At 46.7% G+C, this 16,177-nt stretch overlaps 1 protein-coding gene across 1 annotated transcript in view; it reads right to left on the bottom strand.

Annotated features, from left to right (window-relative positions):
* Positions 1 to 13,995, bottom strand: part of KAZN (kazrin, periplakin interacting protein) — a 226,550-nt gene extending 212,555 nt beyond the window's left edge. Inside the window, exon 1 of the mRNA XM_071449134.1 lies at positions 12,820 to 13,995. Coding sequence (XP_071305235.1) covers positions 12,820 to 12,940 — 121 coding nt within the window. The 5' untranslated portion in view covers positions 12,941 to 13,995. The remainder of the gene's footprint in view (positions 1 to 12,819) is intronic.
* Between the last annotated feature and the right edge of the window lie 2,182 nt (positions 13,996 to 16,177).

Raw genomic sequence — 16,177 nt, 5'->3', positions numbered from 1 at the left:
TTATCAATTTGTGTAGCTGGCACTTATCATTTAATGAGTTTGCTGCACTTAACACATTATTTACTAAAACCCTGCATTTTGAGGAGGGGGAAACAAGAAAATCTCGTCTTTCCATTAAGAAATGGAATTAAGAAATACAATAAATCTTTTTCCTACTTTTGTTTTTTAATGCAACCAATTCAGCTGGGGCTGCCATCCCCAGCCTGACAAATCCATAGGAATTTAGGATGATGGATCATTATTTTCCAAGCCAGTGTGTTATTGGCATCTTCAGCACACAGCAAACTGATAGATAAGCTGGTGGGAAACAAACTGCTCTCAGGTCTGCAATAAGCCACTGGAAACATGCTCCCCAAGCTGAAGGAAAAGTAATTTAAAACACAAAAGAAAAATGAAAAAGAAAAAAAAAAGGGAGGGAAAAAGGGGGTGGAAAGGAGAAAAAAAAAATATTTCTTGGAGAAAAGTTGTGCTCTCTCTCAGAATACATTTTGAGAAACACTTTTTTTTTTTTAATTATTGCCACAGATTTTTTACTTAAAACCAGGTGCTTAATGGGAAGTCAGGATCCAGGCAGTTTTCCCAGAGCACAGCAGGAGACACCAGGCAGCAGCCACCGGGGGTCAGCACCACAGCACGAAGGATTTATGTTACAAACACCAGATTTCTAGAAAAGCACAGTCATTCAGCCTCTGGGGATTGGCCACAGCTTGCACAGATTGGTGCAGAGCTGTCCAAGAGAGGGGCAGGAATATTTACTGAGAACTTCAGCAGCCATGGATAGAGCTGGTTTTGAAAAGTCCTTTCCATCATTATCTGTCTGCGGGTGAAAAAGAGAGGAAGAAGCTCCAACCTTTCACAATCTTAAAAATTACATCTTGATTTAACCTGTTTGACTCCTAACTGGAGTCTCCCCAGACTTTTCAGGATAAATAGAGTGAATTCCTGTACTCAGAGCTGTGTGGTGCCATGGCCAGGTCACTCTCAATAATTCCAGGACATTCAAGGGAACTGAGGCACCTTTGCACTGTGGCATTCACATTCTCTGGAAAATCCCTTCACCCAGGATTCTTCTCCTGGGAAGCTGAGAGGCCTCAGAGAAAAAGGAAAACAATTCTGATCTCATTTGCTTCTCCTGTGTTTTGCTGCTTTGGAATGTGGTTGGAGATTGTTCATTGGTTTCATGTGAATTGTTTTCACTCTTTGGCCAATCAGTGCCAAGCTGTGTCAGGGCTCTGGAAAGAGTCAAGAATTTTCATTATTATCTTTTTAGCCTTCTGTAAGTATCCTTTCTGTATTCTTTAGTATAGTTTGGAATAGCATTCTTTATTATAATATAGTATCATCAAATAATAAATTAGCTTCTGAGAACATGGAGTCAGATCCATCATTCCTCCCTGCAAATACAACATTTGCACCACCCTGCCCCACCAGGCTCCCAGTCCAGGCAGGAAAAATCAAACTCTTATTTAAAGCCTGCAAAAATGCCTGCACTGTCCCAGCTGAGCACCCAGTGCTGGTGGTCATGGAATCACAGAATCCCAGAATAATTGGTGTCAAAAGGGACCTTAAAGCTCTTTCCATTCCACCCCTGTGGTGGTATCAGTTGTGGGTTCCTCTGGGTCTGGAGTGAAGGCACTGAGACAGGAGTTCATTTTCACACTCAGGTGTTTATCATTTCTTATCAGTAAAACAGTCTCACTGCTGGGAGTTCTGCAGCTTTTCATGAGAAGGCACAAAATGGCCACAATCTCTTGTTCCAAGGGCTTTTCAGACTAAACTGTCCAATTAAGAGCTGACACCTGGATTATTTTCCTGCCAAGGGGGTACCAAGGACACAGAATATAACAAACCACAACTGCACTGCTCAGGTAACTGGGCAGGCTGGAACAAAAGGAATGGTGGAAATAGAAATAAATTGAATTTTCTGGGACTTGCTCTGCCCACAGGAGGCAGCACAGCCTCCTGCCACAGCTGCAGGACCAGGGGTGACTCCTGTCTTAAACCAGCTGGGCTCTGGCTGCTGTGCTGGGAGCCCTCACTGAGGGATGCTGGGATGGAGCCTTACAGGATAACACTGCAAAAATACTGCAACATTCCTGACCTGCAAAAATACTGCAACATTCCTCACCTGCAAAAATAATGCAACATTCCTGACCTGCAAAAATACTGCAACATTCCCGACCTGCAAAAATACTGCAACATTCCTCACCTGCAAAAATAATGTAACATTCCTCACCTGCAAAAATACTGCAACATTCCTCACCTGCAAAAATACTGCAACATTCCTCACCTGCAAAAATACTGCAACATTCCTCACCTGCAAAATGCAACATTTCTCACCTGCAAAAATGCAACATTCCTGACCTGAAGAAATGCAACATTCCTGACCTGCAACACATCTGCCACAACCCTCAAGACACTGAGGGTCTTTGTCTTCTGCAGAATAAACCCATCCATTTCTCTCTCCCAGCCTGTTTTCTCTTTACCAGGGCTTTGATGATTTTACATTTCCATTTCAAAACGAATGGAATCAAACATATTTCCAATTCTAGCATAGTTTTCCCATGTTTAAATTTCCTATAATGTATTTCATTCCAAGCCAAGATAACATATGGATATTTTGAGGGTATCACATTCCAGCTCTTTAGGAATGTTTAATTTTGGAAGGGCTCACATGGATTTTATTCCATCATTACATCCATTGCATTAACCAGGAGGATAAACACAAAGGCAGGAGCCTCAGCCTTGTTCAGCTGAATTACCAGGTAAACTCATGATGGCCTGGATGTGTAAAACACTTTCATTATTTCATATCAGAATTTAGGGAAAATATCCATTGACGTGATTCTCAAAAATCCCCACCCACCATAAAACAGGATAAAGCCAGAGCAAAGACAAATTCTTTGCTTCATGTCTTTCATGCCCTTTACCATTCTAATAATGCATGGCCATTAAAATTGCCTCCAAGACCTCCAAAGAAAGAACAATAACTAATTCCTGTCTGTAGCTGCAAGTGTAATCACACACATGTTTTCAGTTCATTATTTTGGTGTCAAAAAACATGAGGGTTGCAATTGCAATGAATTATTCCATCCATATATTCTGCTATGAGCATTAAGTGACAAAACAAAATTAGTCCATCAGGAGGGCAGATGAACACTGCCCATAATTGAACCAGGAGTAAATCAGCTCACGAGTGCTTTGTGTACAGATGCTCTAATAATGGAGTCTGACTATTGAGATGACAGGGGACAATTTATATTTAATTTACACCAAAAAAAAACCTGGTCAATATTTTCTGTTTTCTGCTGTTGGTTTGGGGTTTTGGTTTGGTTTTTTTTTTCCTGGTACTTGGTAGCACACAGCAGTCAGAACATTTGGGAAAAGCTTTTCCTTGTTGTTTTAAGAACCCCTTCCTGCTGTGCATTGTATAAATAGCTGTGGGTGCATATCCATAATTCCACACCTACATCCATGGCCCCCTCAGTGGCTGCTCTGTGCTGGGCTGGTTTGAACACAACAATCACACCCAGAGGGCCCAGGGCTCCCCCAGGGTGAGGGGCAGAGGAGCTGCTGGCATGGAGAGCACAGGGGCACCTCAGCTCCCAACTGCTGCTGCAGCTTTGGTCAGACCCCACAAGTCTGGGGAATAAAGCACCAGATCCACCCAGGAAATGGGGATTCAGCTCCAGTCCAAGGCCATCTTTTACCATCTCTTTAATACCCACATCCTCTTTTTTTTTTGAAAATACTGCTTTTTTCTCCCCTCCTCCAAGCAGGTACAGTCCATCACCCTCAGGACACCAGCTACTGTTTGGCCATCAGAAAAACCTCTCTGCTCTAAGAGATCCCTGGCCTGCGTTCTCAGCCAGGCTCTGCAGTTCCCAGGAGCTTTTCCAGCCTCAAATAAACCAAAGCAGGAAATCCTCTCCGAGATAACAAAACCTCCAACCTGTTACACCCCCCTCTGCTCACTGAAACGTGGCCTTCATGCTTCTCTCAAGCCCTTCCTACTGAGTTATGTATTTATAGGGGATTAGCAAGTCCTTGTCTGTGATGCCTCTGTCCTTCAGGGCCCAGTGAAGCTCCCCAAGCAAACAACAGCAGCAAAATGTTTGTGTGATTAAAAGGAGAACTTTATAGAGCAATAAAAGCTACAGACAGCAAGTGGAGTCCATCCACTCTCCTCCTCCTGGGAGCACAGTCCTACCTAATGAAGTGAAAAGAGGGAGATAAATGTCACTTCTTTTTATCCCTAATAACAGCACATCCCACTGGGTGGAAAGGAAAAATATTTGTGCTCTTCCCATTTCATTTCTGTGGCCCCTGAATCTATTCAGCTCAGACAGGAGCACATCACCTGTCAAGGAGAATTTTTACCCATTGCTTTTCTGGGAAGAGGTAAATGATGTTTCCTCCTAGTGCTGGAGCTGGTCCTGGAAACAATCAGATCATCCTGCTCTCCTCTAAAACACAAAACTCCAGGGGCTTCCCAAGCAGTTTGTTTGTGATACATTTCTTGTCATGTCAGGAAAACAGGCTTGGTTTTGACAAAAAGGACACCTTTTTCTGCACCATCACACACAAGGTGATTCAGCCTGGCAGTAACAGGCACAGAAAGCTGGCAGGGATTTCATGCTGCACTTTCTCAGGCACCACAGTGGTGGGCACAGATTTATGTGGTTGCTTTTGAGCTGCTGAATGTGACAGCACCAGCACATAAACCCAGAGCACAGCTCCACTCAGGGAACAGAAACTTCAAGAGCAGCCAGATTCAGTAGAAGGAAAATCCCCAATCATGAAATCTGACAAAACAAAGTAACTGTCAATGGTGTAATGCTGCAGTCAGGAATTTTCTCTTCCAGGTGTCTGCAACACAGCAGCCTTGGGTGCCTGCACTGTAGTGACAGGACAGGAGGTGATGGGTTCAAACTGAAAAGGGGATATTTAGGTTCAATACATGGAGGAAATGCTTTCCTGTAGAGTCTGGTGAGGCCCTGGCACAGGGTGCCCAGAGAAGCTGGGGCTGCCCCATCCCTGGGAGTCTCCAAGGCCAGGCTGGACAGGGCTTAGGGACCAGCTGGGATAGTGGGAGGTGTCCCTGCCATGGCAGGGGTGGGAAGAGATGGGCTTTAAGGTCCCTCCAGCCCAAACCATTCCATGATTCTCTGACCAATCATCACAAGTCAGTGATGCCTCACCTTAGCAGGTCAGTGGTTCCCCAGCCAGGAGGCCCAGACTCTTTGGGATCACCACATTAATCTCACTTCACCCACCTGACACCTTCTCCAGTTCCTTATTTTCCCAAAAGTAGTTAATCTAACCTGAGGCACAGTAATTAAACCAGGCTGCTGCAAACATCTCTGGCATCCACACACACCCCCTCCTCTCCTGGGAGAGCAAATGAAACAGCTTGTTACCATGAAAGATTTATCACTGACTAATGCACGTAGGAAACCTGATGCTCCAAGTGCCAGAGAACACTCCCAGCCCTGGTCCTGTGTGGCCCCAAACCAACTGATCCAAGCAAGTTTCGTGCTGACTGTTTGCTGCTGCTGGCCACAGGAGGCAAGGAGAGCTGCCACTAAAGCTTTGCTCTGGGAGCTGGAGCCTGAGCTCACAAAGTGCTGGAATTCAGAAAACCCAGCAGCAGAAATTAATCCATCCCTGGAAGTGTGCAAGGCCTGGTAGGATGGGGTTAGAGCAGCCTGGGAGAGGGGAAGGAATCCCTGCCCATGGCAGGGCTGGAGAACTGTGGGGTTTGTGAGGGTCCCCAGGATGAGGTGAGAGATGAGGATCTGACTCCATGTTCTTAGAAGGCTGATTTATTATTGTATGATAATTATATTATATTAATTATGTGTTATATGTGTTATATGTGTTATACATTATTTGTGTTATTTATGTTATGTGTCATATGTTATTGCGTTATTTATGTTATAATGTGTTATGTTATATTAAAAGAATGCTATCCTAAAACTATACTAAAGAAAGGGAAAGGATACATCAGAAGGTTTAACAAGAATGATGATGAAAAACTCCTGACTGACCCCTCAGAGTCCAGCACAGCTGGCTGTGATTGGTCATTGATAAAAACAATTCACCTGAAATCAATCACACATTCCCTGCTGGCAAACAATGGCCAAGCCACATTCCAAAGCAGCAAACACAGGAGCAGCAATCAGATCATTATTGGTTTCATTCCTCTCTGAGGCTTCTCATCTTCCCAGGAGAAAATCCTGGGTAAAGAGGATTTTCCAGAAAATATCACGGTGACACCCAGCAGGAGAAATTAATCCACCCCTGGTAGGATGGGGTTGGAGCAGCCTGAGAGAGGGGAAGGAGTCCCTGCCCATGGCAGGGCTGGAGAACTGTGGGGTTTGTGAGGGTCCCCAGGATGAGGTGAGAGATGAGGATCTGACTCCATGTTCTTAGAATGCTGATTTATTATTGTATGATAATTATATTATATTAATCATGTTTTATATGTTATGTGTTATATATGTTTTATGTATTATGTTATGTGCTGTGGTATAATGTGTTATGTTATATTAAAAGAATGCTATCCTAAAACTATACTAAAGAAAGGGAAAGGATACATCAGAAGGTTTAACAAGAATGATGATGAAAAACTCCTGACTGACCCCTCAGAGTCCAGCACAGCTGGCTGTGATTGGTCATTGATAAAAACAATTCACATGGAACCAATCAAACATTCCCTGTTGGTAAACAATGTCCAAGCCACATTCCAAAGCAGCAAACACAGGAGCAGCAATCAGATCATTATTGGTTTCATTCCTCTCTGAGGTTTCTCATCTTCCCAGGAGAAGAATCCTGGGCACAGAGGATTTCTCAGAAAATTCCAGGGTGACAGAACAAGCTGGGTTTCAAGTCCCTCCCAGCCCAAACCAGTCTGGGGTCCTGGGCCATCCCCCCTGACAGGCACTGCCAAACTCAGCTTTTGGGGAGAAGGTGAAGCTGCATCCCCTCTGCTTTGCCTCAGCTCCAGGGAAATGCTTTGAAAGCAGATCCTGCTTGGTTGCTGTTTAATTAAAATAATGGAAAAATGCACATGGGACTAAAGGGCACAAAATAAAGAGAGCCCAGATGGTAAATGCTCATCTAAGGCTCAGTTTAGAAGGTCAGAGATTTCCTGCTAGGAAATCAGGGGCTGAAATTTTCCCATTAATCACTTTTTTCAGAACTAAAGCCCATCAGCTTTGAAATGCTTCAAGGAGCCCAGCTCCTGAGCAAAGCTTCACCCAAGTCAGGGGGTGCAGAGCAGGCCTTTTTAAAATACTGTTCTGTTTGTTGAGAACCATGTTCAAGCACCAGATGAAGGAATTCTATGTTGCATATTCCATGCTTTGTTTGCAAAACAGAATCTTTGCAAAAGGTGCCAGAGCAGATGAGACTCCAGGGATTTCATGCTGCATGAGAAATATTTTGCTTAGGTAATGGCACATCAATCTCACCTCACATTCCCCTTGAGAGGAGCTGGATCAAGAGCCAGAAACTACAGATCTGGGGGAAGAAAGTCAAAAGCTTTGAGCCATGTGACATTAATTTCCATAGAAGAACTCCTAAGAATTTTTATCATTAATTTTTAATATTTAATATTCTATATTATTATTTAATATATTAATATATTATTTATTTTATATTAATATTTAATATTTTAATATTTTAATATCATTTTTATCTTTAATTTTCTGCTGGGAGAGGGCAGCCAAACCAAACTCACATCCATTAGGGGAGCAGCCAAAGTGGAATACAGAATGCATGTAATGGATAATATATATGCAATGGAAATATAATAGGGAAGAGATTCACTGCAAAATCCTAAGTTCTGGATGATTTTCAAATTACTTTCTTGTTCATTCTGGTCACATTTTGAATCAAGTTCCTTATTTCATAACCAATGGAAAATTACCTGGCAAGATATAAAGAAAAAAATATTGGGAGCCTAACAAATCAGCAGCATCTGAGAGCCAAGGAATTGATGAAAAATGGAAATTAATCGAATGGAGCAGTGAGTCAGAGAATAATGCATGGCTGTAAATCCAGAAAACTGCAACACACCAAACAAATTGCTTGGAATTTGGCCATGTATAACATAAATGGTTTCTCTGTGAAGCCAAATTCTTTCAGAGAGCACTCAGCTCTCCTGGAGATCAGGCCTCACTCCATATATTCAATATTTCATGAGAGATCAGATGGGAAATACTCTTCAAATTCTTGGTAACTCCCATTGTAAAAGTGTGGCTGTGACAATCATAAATCCTTCAGACTTTTAAAAAATTTTCTTTCTAAAATGAACAACTGGAGTCTTTCATTTGGCTATTAGCAATATTTACAGCATGAACCTGTGCCAGATTTAAATCTGTGCTTCAAGCAAGAAAGACCCCCCAGCAGTGCCTGGCAGGCAGGAATTTCCTCTGAGATCAGGAGATTTTGGATGGGGCCATGAAGCCCCAGTTACTCCTTTTGGAAATCACCAGCCTTGGAGCTGGGCTGGAAAAGGCAAAACATCACTCACCCTGCATGGCTTGCCAAGAAAACCAGAAATCTTATTCCCTGAGTGATGCCAGGCAGGAATTACAGCCTCCCTTTGGAAATTGCACTCCCTCTAAAGGTGACCAAGTCCCCAGTGGCACTGACAGATCCTTCAGGCATCGGCCAAATTTAATTCCTGCAACAGCAAGGATTTGCTGCCTTGGGAAATGTGGGAAATAGAATTATAACATCTGTATTGTCTCACCCTTCACATGAGCCTGAAAATGGAATAGAAGTTTTTAAAATGCCTCTCAGCTGCCCATCTCTGGGTCAGAAAAAACCTTAATCCAGCAGGGAAACTGGAGTTTTGTGAGGGAGCTGTCAAAGCAGGGAGCTCAGCCAGCTGCAGCCCTCCCATCCCCACTGCTCCTGCACTCCCCAATAAACACCCAGGTGAGCACCAGGAGCAGGTTATGGAGCTGTTGTAAACTGGTGAGGAAAGGGGCAACAGGATAAAGTGGGAAGGCAGAAAAATGCCTTTCCCAAGAGCATCCCCTGTGCTGTGCCAGCAAATGCTGCTCCAGAGGTGAAACACAGAGCGAGGAGCTGTGCAAAGGGCACACAGGGCTGCCAGCACACTCACAGGCTGATCCTGTGACTGCAGAGATCTCCATGAGCTGGCCAGGAATAATCAGAGATCTCCATAAGCTGGCCAGGAACAATCAGAGATCTCCATAAACTGACCAGGAATAATCAGAGATCTCCATAAGCTGGCCAGGGACAATCAGAGATCTCCATGAGCTGGCCAGGAACAATCAGAGATCTCCATAAGCTGGCCAGGAACAATCAGAGATCTCCATGAGCTGGCCAGGAACAATCAGAGATCTCCATAAGCTGACCAGGAATAATCAGAGATCTCCATGAGCTGGCCAGGAACAATCAGAGATCTCCATAAGCTGGCCAGGGATAATCAGAGATCTCCATAAGCTGGCCAGGAACAATCAGAGATCTCCATAAGCTGGCCAGGAACAATCAGAGATCTCCATAAGCTGGCCAGGAACAATCAGCCAACTGTGCAGGATCAGCTGCCCAAAACCCCCAGTTTTACAGAGCTTTTATCAATGGAGGGGAGGTGCAGCTGGCAAGGGGAAAGCTGACCCCCAAACACTCAGTATTTGGTTTCAGGTAAGTTACTGGAGAGCAGCACTGGGAGAAAGGATGTGTTTGCAGCTCCACACCCCCCTGGTTTCTCCATCAAGAGCAGGAAATGCTCCACACAACCTGGAGCCCAGCAGAGCCCAGCTCTCCTCACGTGTACTTTGGAGGAAAAACGTCCTCACAGCACAGGAGCTGTAAAAGCCACAGGCCCATGGCAGGTGGTGCATCAGAGAGGGCTGTCAGGCTGTGATCTATCTCAGGCTCAGCAATTCTCCAGGCACAAAATCTGACATTTAATTAAGGCCAGCACCTTTCTCATTCAAGCACCTCCCAGTGTTAATAAGGAGCCCAAATGCCACCAGTGACAATGATGTGGCACTGGGTACCCACAAACGTTTCCTGTGAGATTGGGACTGTTTGGGTCAGAACTTGGCTCCTCACAGCTCCTCAGAGATTGTTGATGAGGGGATCACAGGGACAAGATCAGGTTTTATGGTTTGTAAAGGCTTTTACACAGCCCTGCTCGACACTGAGACCTTTTGTGGCCCTGTCCCAAATGTCAGCTCAGTGACACAGGACACAAGTGTGAAAAATGTGGATTTTTTGATTGGCTTTATACAAATATTAAAATGAATGTTATATGTGTTATGTTAGAAAGTTATGCTCTATTAATTTTCTTAAGTAGTGTGTTAAATATAGTTTTAGGTTATAACAAAATATTAAAATAGAAACTATGCTATGTAAGATTTTTTTAAAAGAAAGGACTCCCAGTGAGTTAGCAGCCACAGGACACCTGAATCTCTCAGAGAAAGAGAATTTATTGCTCCCTTATCAGAAGAAATGAACTTCTCCCTGCCTTGCTCAGCCCTGAAGACACTGTCAGGATTCAGAGGAAGAAGCTGACACTGCCCAGACAGAATCCTGTGTTTGGATGGAATTTCTGCATCATGTGTGAGGTGTATGAATATGCAACAGGCTGTTGTTTTTAAGGGTTAATCCTCTGTTAACGTGGGGTTTTTTTTCTGGGCTCGTGCTGCCCAGAAAGAGGCACCCAGACTGTCTGTAACTCTTTGTTTCTATTGTCTCATATTGTCCTAATCCCAATTGTCCACATTTTTATTACTCTAATGATATTAATATTCTATAACCATTTTATTACTATTAAACTTTAAAAATTTAAAAACAAGAGACTGGGGTTTTTCACATGTAAGGACCCAGAGCTGGGTGTCCCAAACCTGTGTCTGCTCCCACAGCCCCAGGGCCATGAGCCCAGCCCCAGCCCCTGCAGCTGAAGTTGTGCTTTCAGGAGTGCTCAGTGTGCCTGGCCATTGCTGTGAGGAGAGAACACTCACAGGAGCACACAGGATCTACTGAAATCCCTTTGGACACCCATCCTTGCATTGCATCTCACCTCCTGCCTGAGGAAACATCCAGAAAATGTGATCCACCAAGGTGATGATCCACCAGCCAGTCTGCTTGACTGACTGATGTGGAATTTGAAAACCCAGAAGTCCCAGGTTTCCTTTTGGGGGCATTTCCCTCTAAGAAAGGGAAAGGAAAACAAACCAAACTAAACCTACCACCTGTGCTTTCCCACCTTGCTCATTTGGGAAACAAACTGCTCACCCAGGATCAGAGCTTTCTCCTGCATCTCTTCTTTGGCTAAGACCTGACACAATGGATCCACAGCCTTTGGACTGATCCCAGCACATGGAATAGGAAAGTTTAAGACCAAACCCTCTTAAAGAGCTGCCTGACATTTTCTTGGAGGCAGCAGCATGATCTCAAACTTGATTAACTGAGTAGCAGGCAGCTAATTAGTTACCTAATGAGTCATCCTGCCAGCTCTACCTGTGAAAGTTCAAGAGGCAGAGCAGAAGTCCCACAGAGACATGCAGGAAACTAATACACACTATTTTTAATGTCACCACATTAAACACAACCCAAACACAGAACTGGCTACTAGAAGAGAGAGAAAACAGAAGGAAATAGGATGGGACAGTTTGCAGGATAAATTTGCCACAATACCTGTAGCAGCACAAACAGTAATAAGAAAGTACCACTAGATCTGAGAAAAACAAGCTCTAAAAATTCAGAATGAGTGCTGTTATTGCATCACTGCAGAAACCCAGGTTTATCCATGGCCCTAAGTAAACAAACACATCCTTCCTCTACCTGCCAGCAGGGATAGGAAAACAGGAGTAAATCTTGTAAAATTCCTTATCCAATCTGTTAAATTTGGGGAAGAAGGTATGGAGGAGGATGTGAGTGCACAGCTCTGGGGCACCTCAGGGATTGGTGCTTCAGAGCACCTGTGAGAGCAAGAGGCAAACACGGAAAATTTGGGATTAGTCATGTCACACACCACCTACTTAACAGCCAAAAAGCACAGATAAGAAATAACCAGGCCCATCTGCAGAGTTAGAAATGTATGAAAACACCTGGGAAAAGGAGCAGAGCTCCTGGGTGCTACAGTAACACAAACAGCCAGGGAAAGCCATGAAAAAAACCCCACTTTGTCCTTCACAGAGCTGAATAGCAAAGCAGATATTCACAGGCTGCAGCAATCGCCCTCCAAAGCAGCAAATCAGCCTCCACTTAGAATGTCATTGTTTTGAAATGCAGAAATCACCACACACGTTTTGCTCACACCCAAACAGAACTTCCACCAGCAGAGGAAGAGCAGCTTGTTCCAGCCCAGGTTAACCCAAACCCACAGGGCCATCCCAGCCCTTGCTCCTGTTTGTAAATAATTTGAGCACAAAGCTTTCGAGTGGTTTCAGGGGTAGTGGGGGCCTGTGCTCAAATGCAAAAGGGGTCACACCCCAATTTTCTCTTTAGAAAACATCAGATTTTAGGGAAGAACTTGGGAAACAGAGCAAGGACAGAAAGAGCAGCTTGTTCCAGCCCACATCAACCCAAACCCACAGGGCCATCCCACCCCTTGCTGTCTGTAAATATTTGGGCACAAAGCTTTTGAGTGGTTTCAGGGTAGTCAAGGCCAAATTGTTCGATTGCAGAAGGGGTCGCCCCAATCTTCCCTTTGGAAAACACCAGATTTTAGGGAGGACCTCGGGAAACAGAGCAGGAAAGGGACAGCAGGGACATGACAAACCAGGACGTGGGATGTAGGATGACACGGAGGTGTGCACGTTCCCCTCTTACCTGCTTCCATGAGCTGGCACTGCTGCCCAAAAACTTGGGAGAAGGTGACAGGCCCTGCAGCAGGGCTGGAGGAGGCCGGGGGGGAGTCCATGGCTTCCCTGCAGAGCTGAGTGTTGGTCATGGGGCAGAGCCCGGAGCTCCCAGCCCTGCTGTCCCCCACGGATCCTCGGGGCAGGAGGAGACACCCAGGGAGGAACGGCGCGGCCCCTTTCAAGGGAGAGGATCAGCACACGTTTTCAGCTGAGCGCCAGCAGTATTTTCATGGAGAAATCCAAAGCTCCGTGCCTCTCCCGGGAGGCTCTGGCGCGTCCTGGGCAGGTCTGGCGGCTTCAGGCACGAATTAGCGCCGGGCACTGAGGATCGGCCCCTTCTGGGGTATCTACCATGGTCACAGCAAAGTCCTGAGGCTCTTCCTTCTCCTGAATATCCAAGCCCAGCCCTACCTTGTCCGTGAGCTCGGACACATCTCCGGAGCACGGGAATTCTCCTGAGGGGTTGCGGAGCCTCCGTCCTTCCAGCCCGTCCGCTGTGAGGGCACCGGGGATGCCGGAGCACCGGGGATCCTCCTCCGCAGGCCTCGGAGCCCCAGCTGCCCCTCAGGAGCCCGGGCTGCCCCTCAGGAAGCCGAGCTGCCCCTCAGGAGCTCCAGCTGCCCCTCAGGAAGCCGAGCTGCCCCTCAGGAGCCCGGGAATTCTCCCGTGGGATTGCGGAGCCTCCGTCCTTCCAGCCCGTCCGCTGTGAGGGCACCGGGGATGCCAGAGCACCGGGAATCCTCCTCCGCAGGGCTCGGAGCCCCAGCTGCCCCTCAGGAGCCCCAGCTGCCCCTCAGGAGCCCCAGCTGCCCCTCAGGAGCTCAGGGCAGGTTTTCAGGGGAGGATTCCAGCGGAGGCAGCCGCGGGCGGCACCGGCCGGGCCGGCCCGGGCTCGGGGGCTCTCGGCATCACCCCCGCCGCTCGTCCCTTCCCTCCAGCCCGCTCCCCCCTTCCCCCAGCCTCACCGGCGAGGGGGAGGAGACTGGAGCCACGTTAAATAACATCCTGTGCCCTGCTGCAGTGCCCGCCCGGCCCTCCTCCCTCTGCCCGCATGCAGCGGCTGCTCCCGGAGCGCTCTGAAGGCGGTGGGAACTCCGGCAGGGAGCGACGAGCCGGCTGCCTTAACCCCTTCCCCTGGCTGCCTTAACCCCTTCCCGCCTACCTTAACCCCCTCCTGCCCGGTTTAACCCCCTCTCAGCTGCCTTAACCCCCTCCTGCCCGCGGGATGCTCCAGGGACAGGGGAGAGCACCGGCTGCCAAACCTGCCCGCGGTGCCCATCCCGCAAGGATGCCTGGCTGGAATTCCTTCAGTGTAAGCACCAGGCAGGGCTGTTTCCAGGGAAAAGGGGCCAAGAGTTAACTCCCAGCAAAGTCTGACAGCGCTGATTCATCTCTCTTTGAAAAGCTCCCCCTGCCAATGCAAAGGATGCTGGCTCCGGGAGCGCTGCGTGAATCTGTGGTCCGTGAGTCAGCGGAGCTTTTTTTGGGGAAGTCTGCTGGGAAGAAAGGTTCCCGCGTGGTTAGGAAAACACACGGTGAGCCGGCTGGGAATGAGAAAATCTGCAGCAGCAGAAAGCCCAGGGCAGAGAATGAGAATGAGAGGTTCCTGCAGGAACACAGGGCTGACCGCAGCCCCTTCCCGCAGCCCAAGGAGGCAGAGAGGGGCCGGGAACACCTGGAAAATTCCGAGCAGAGGGAACTGAAGTCACATCTCGTGGTCTGTGCCGCAGCAGCTCCTGGGGCAGCGTCGCTGCACACACAGGGTGAGAACCCAGCCGGGAGCTGTCCACAAAATCCCAGCTGGGTCGGTGTGTTGCGTTTACTCCCTCAGATATTACATCAATTTAAGGAACAAATATTTTACAGTGAGGGTGGAGAAGCCCTGGCAGGGGTTGCCCAGAGAGCTGTGGTGCCCCATCCCTGTTAAACATTAAAGGTCAGGCTGGATGGGGCTCTGAGCAGTCTAATGAGGTTGGAGATGTCCCTCTCGTGGCAGGGACTAGATACCCTTTAAAGCATCCTTTAACTGGGCTAGGATTCTATGATTTATATGATTTTAGGCTCAGATTATCTTTGGCAGAATCCAAACAAACAGTCCAGAGACTACTTTGCATGTTTATTTCACTAAAGACACAGGAACAATCTCTGCCCTCACACAAACAGGAGATTCAACCTGACCTTTCTGTCTACCACATGGAGGAAACCAAAAATTGGGCCATTTGGTCCATATATCTTCAACATTTATTCCTGTGGCTGCTTTCTTCCTCCCTAACTGTGCCTGTTGCTCTCCCTGGCCATGTCACATGAAATCCTCCCAGAGCTGTTTGGTAACTTCTCTGCAGAACCCACTGCAGAGCAGCATCCAGCTCTGAAACAGTAAAAAAAAAAAAAAAAAAAGGAAATTATGCAAGAGGCTACCTGTAAATCCTTATTTCCTTAGCAAAACTTTTCCAGCCCCAAAACATCAGGAGTTTTAGAGTTGCAGATGAACTCACAGATGTATTTTTTCCTTCTCCCCAATTCCATTGCGCATTGGGAGAGTGCGTTGGAGGTTCCAAAGCACCAAAATAATCTCAGGTAACCTGTCTGCTGCAGATGCTGAGGACTCGGTCACTGGAGGGAGGGGCACTCTGGGGATGAGAAGGAATCAAGTGGGGAGCTGTCAAAGGCTGTTTGCTGTCAAAGGCTGTTTGCTGTCAAAGGCTGTTTGTTTGCTGTTGGGTTTGCAGAGGGTTTTTGGGAGGAGCTCCTGGGGTTCCAAGCTCCCCGTGGGCTCCATGTCCAGCCCAGCACAGAGTTACACAGCACAAGAGGCCATGCTCCATTCCACACCACTGCTCACAGCCTCTGCATCCAACCAGCCCACAGCCCCAAAAACCAGAAAGCAGGAAAAGCCCTCTTGTTTGGGCTGGTCTGGGAGTTGTGTCTGAGAGGAACAGGGGATTTGTCTTTACAAACCAGCTGTGGGTCTGCTGGGAGATAAAACCAGCACTGGGAGATAAAAGAAACAATGGGAAGGATCCCACTGATCCATCCATTAATGAATGGAAAAAGAGATTTGCCTTTACAAATAAACTTTAGGTTTGCTGATAAAAGAAATTAGACATTGAAAGATGAAAGAAACAATGGGGAAGAAAAACCCCTAATTTCCATAAGAATTAAAAATGAAAAGGGAGCGTTATACATTAGAGGGAAATCTTTGGGATCAGGTGTTTTGGGAAGTCTGAACCTCTCAAGTGCCTCAGCCAATGGGGACAGAGAGAAGGGAAATGTGGCTGGGAAATTGGGATAAAAAGGAGGCTGCATCCTCCAAAAACTGGAGAGAT

The sequence above is a fragment of the Agelaius tricolor genome, unplaced genomic scaffold, assembly GCF_023055355.1.
Source record: "Agelaius tricolor isolate 1412-34295 unplaced genomic scaffold, bAgeTri1.0.p SCAF_28, whole genome shotgun sequence".
NCBI classification, from domain to species: Eukaryota; Metazoa; Chordata; class Aves; order Passeriformes; family Icteridae; genus Agelaius; species Agelaius tricolor.
Note: the sequence above shows the minus strand (reverse complement) of the source record. Positions and strands in the feature narration are given on the sequence as shown.